This window comes from Lucilia cuprina, chromosome 6 (genome assembly GCF_022045245.1).
Source record: "Lucilia cuprina isolate Lc7/37 chromosome 6, ASM2204524v1, whole genome shotgun sequence".
Classification (NCBI taxonomy): Eukaryota; Metazoa; Arthropoda; class Insecta; order Diptera; family Calliphoridae; genus Lucilia; species Lucilia cuprina.
In genome coordinates, this window is record NC_060954.1 from 42,171,406 (window position 1) to 42,174,209 (window position 2,804).

Genomic DNA, 2,804 nt, shown 5'->3' on the forward strand with positions numbered 1-2,804 from the left:
GTCTATAGTCTAGTCTATAGTCTAGTTTATAGTCTAGTCTATAGTCTAGTCTAAAGTCTAGTCTATAGTCTAGTCTATAGTCTAGTCTATAGTCTAGTCTATAGTCTATCCTATAGTCTATAGTGGAGGAGGAAACCTTACATAGGTCCCATAAAGGGTATGTCGGATTCCTACCGACTTAAACAACCTCCATTGTCAACACCACACTCCGCGGAACTGCCACCAGGTACTACTTCGTGGAGTGGTCAGCTTTGTCGCTGAACTTCCTTATCTCTCAGAGTTTATAGTCTAGTCTATAGTCGAGTCTATTGTCTAGTCTATAGTCTGGTCTATAGTCTAGTTTATAGTCTAGTCTATAATCTAGTCTATAGTCTAGTCTATAGTCCAGTCTATAGTCTAGTCTATAGTCTAGTGTATAGCCTAGGCTGGTCCATACCTTAGTCTTTCATCTAGTCTATAAACAACAAAAAATACTTTTTAATAAATCTTTTCTTAAAAAATGTTCCATTTTACTTTCTTTCTTGTATTATTCCTATTATTTCTTATTTATTTTTGAAATCTCCCTAGACCCGTCGAAAAAATCTGGACCTATAAATGCGAAGGCGACAAATGGTCTATAGTCTAGTTTATAGTCTATAGTCTAGTCTATAGTCTAGTCTATTGTCTAGTGTATAGCCTAGGCTGGTCCATACCTTAGTCTTTCATCTAGTCTATAAACTCCAAAAAATACTTTTTAATAAATCTTTTCATAAAAAATGTTCCATTTTGCTTTCTTTCTTGTATTATTCCTATTATTTCTTATTTATTTTTGAAATCTCCCTAGACCCGTCGAAAAAATCTGGACCTATAAATGCGAAGGCGACAAATGCGTTCGATATCATTATCTCAGCATGCCGAAAGGCGAAAAACGAGTGCCTTTTATGACCTGTTCAATGACATGTGGTGACATAAACATTTGGCCACGTCCTACCATTAAAACAGGTGTTAGCTCTAAGTCTCTTACCTTTTCCATGGATGATATAGAATTACGTCTCGACACACCCTATGCACAAGTCGAAACACATTTCCGTCAATCGTTTGAATTGTTTCTCAAAGATCTAAGACGTATACAACGGCTAGATTTTGCCGAACATACACCAGAAGTTGGTGAAAAGGGTACAGCTAATATGGATGGAAATAGTGTCGATAATACATTTGAAGCAAAAACTAAACAACAACAGAGACGTTATGCCGATGCGGGACAACATGAATCGCATCGTTTAAGAGGTGAGAATATAGCGGCTGCATCGATATTGGCCAATGCCTTTGGTTTGCGCAAACACAGTGATATAGAAAAGTTGACGGTAAATGTGGCCATACATAAGTTTGCTGATATAAATTTGAATTTCGAGACCGATGAAAGTTATCAGCTAACGGCCAATTGTAAGTAGAATTGAATTCACGAGATAACGAGATAAAACTTCTTAACAAATATATATGTTTTAGTTGAAAAGCGTCACTATAATGTACAAATAACAGCCAATTCATTCTTCGGTGCCCGCCATGCCTTGAGCACATTACAACAACTTATTTGGTTTGATGATGACGAGAGCCAGTTGCGTATACTGTCCAAAGTTGTGGTCATCGATGCTCCTAAATTTAGATATCGCGGCCTTATGTTGGACACTTCAAGACATTATTTCTCAGTAGAATCTATCAAACGAACCATTGCTGCCATGTCATATTCTAAACTTAATCGTTTCCATTGGCACATAACCGATTCACAAAGTTTTCCTTACATTTCGAAACATTATCCCGAATTGGCGGCCCATGGTGCTTACTCCGATAGAGAAACGTACACGGATGCCGATGTACGTGATATTACAGCATTTGCAAAATTACATGGTATACAAGTGATACCGGAAATCGATGCTCCAGCTCATGCGGGCAATGGTTGGGATTGGGGTCCCAAGCGTGGCATGGGCGAGTTAAGTTTGTGTATAAATCAACAACCTTGGAGTTTTTATTGTGGTGAACCTCCTTGTGGCCAACTTAATCCTAAGAATAATAATACATTTTTAATTTTACAACGTCTCTACGAAGAGTTGTTGAACTCAACGGGACCCACCGACTATTTCCACTTGGGTGGCGATGAGGTGAATTTAGAATGTTGGGCTCAGTATTTTAACGACACCGACTTGAGAGGCTTATGGTGTGACTTCATGTTAAATGCCATGGCTCGGTGAGGCTTTACAATAAATTATTTCAAAACAAGTTTTAGTTAAAAATGTAAAATTTATTTTTCTTATTTATAGTTTAAAAATAGCTAATAATAATGTAGAACCAAAAATTGTCTCCGTTTGGTCGAGTGGTTTAACAAATACCCGCTGCCTTCCTAAAACCCAATTTGCTGTTCAGGTTTGGGGTGGCAGTACTTGGCAGGAGAATTATGATTTACTAGATAATGGTTTTAATGTTATATTTTCACACGTCGATGCCTGGTACTTAGATTGTGGCTTTGGTAATTGGAGAGCTACAGGTGGGTAAAGCTGTGCGTTTTTTTTGACGATTTTGTGGTTATGTTGATTTGTGTTTTCCACAGGTGATGCTGCCTGTTCGCCGTATCGTACTTGGCAAAATGTTTACAAACACCGTCCTTGGGAGCGTATGCGTTTAGATAAAACCAGAAGAAAACAGGTAAGGTTATGTTATTAGATCTAGATAGATAGATAGATAGATAGATAGATAGATAGATAGATAGATAGATAGACAGACAGATAAATAGATAAATAGATTGATAGATAGATAGATAGATAGATAGATAG

General features: G+C 37.4%; 1 protein-coding gene across 1 annotated transcript in view; it reads left to right on the top strand.

Annotated features, from left to right (window-relative positions):
• Window positions 1-821: 821 nt before the first annotated feature.
• The window catches only part of LOC111684825 (probable beta-hexosaminidase fdl), a gene marked incomplete at its 5' end in the record, with an annotated part of 4,021 nt that continues 2,038 nt past the window's right edge, over window positions 822-2,804 (top strand). The window contains 4 exons of the mRNA XM_046954104.1: window positions 822-1,422; window positions 1,486-2,221; window positions 2,295-2,518; window positions 2,582-2,676. Coding sequence (XP_046810060.1) covers window positions 822-1,422; window positions 1,486-2,221; window positions 2,295-2,518; window positions 2,582-2,676 — 1,656 coding nt within the window. The remainder of the gene's footprint in view (window positions 1,423-1,485; window positions 2,222-2,294; window positions 2,519-2,581; window positions 2,677-2,804) is intronic.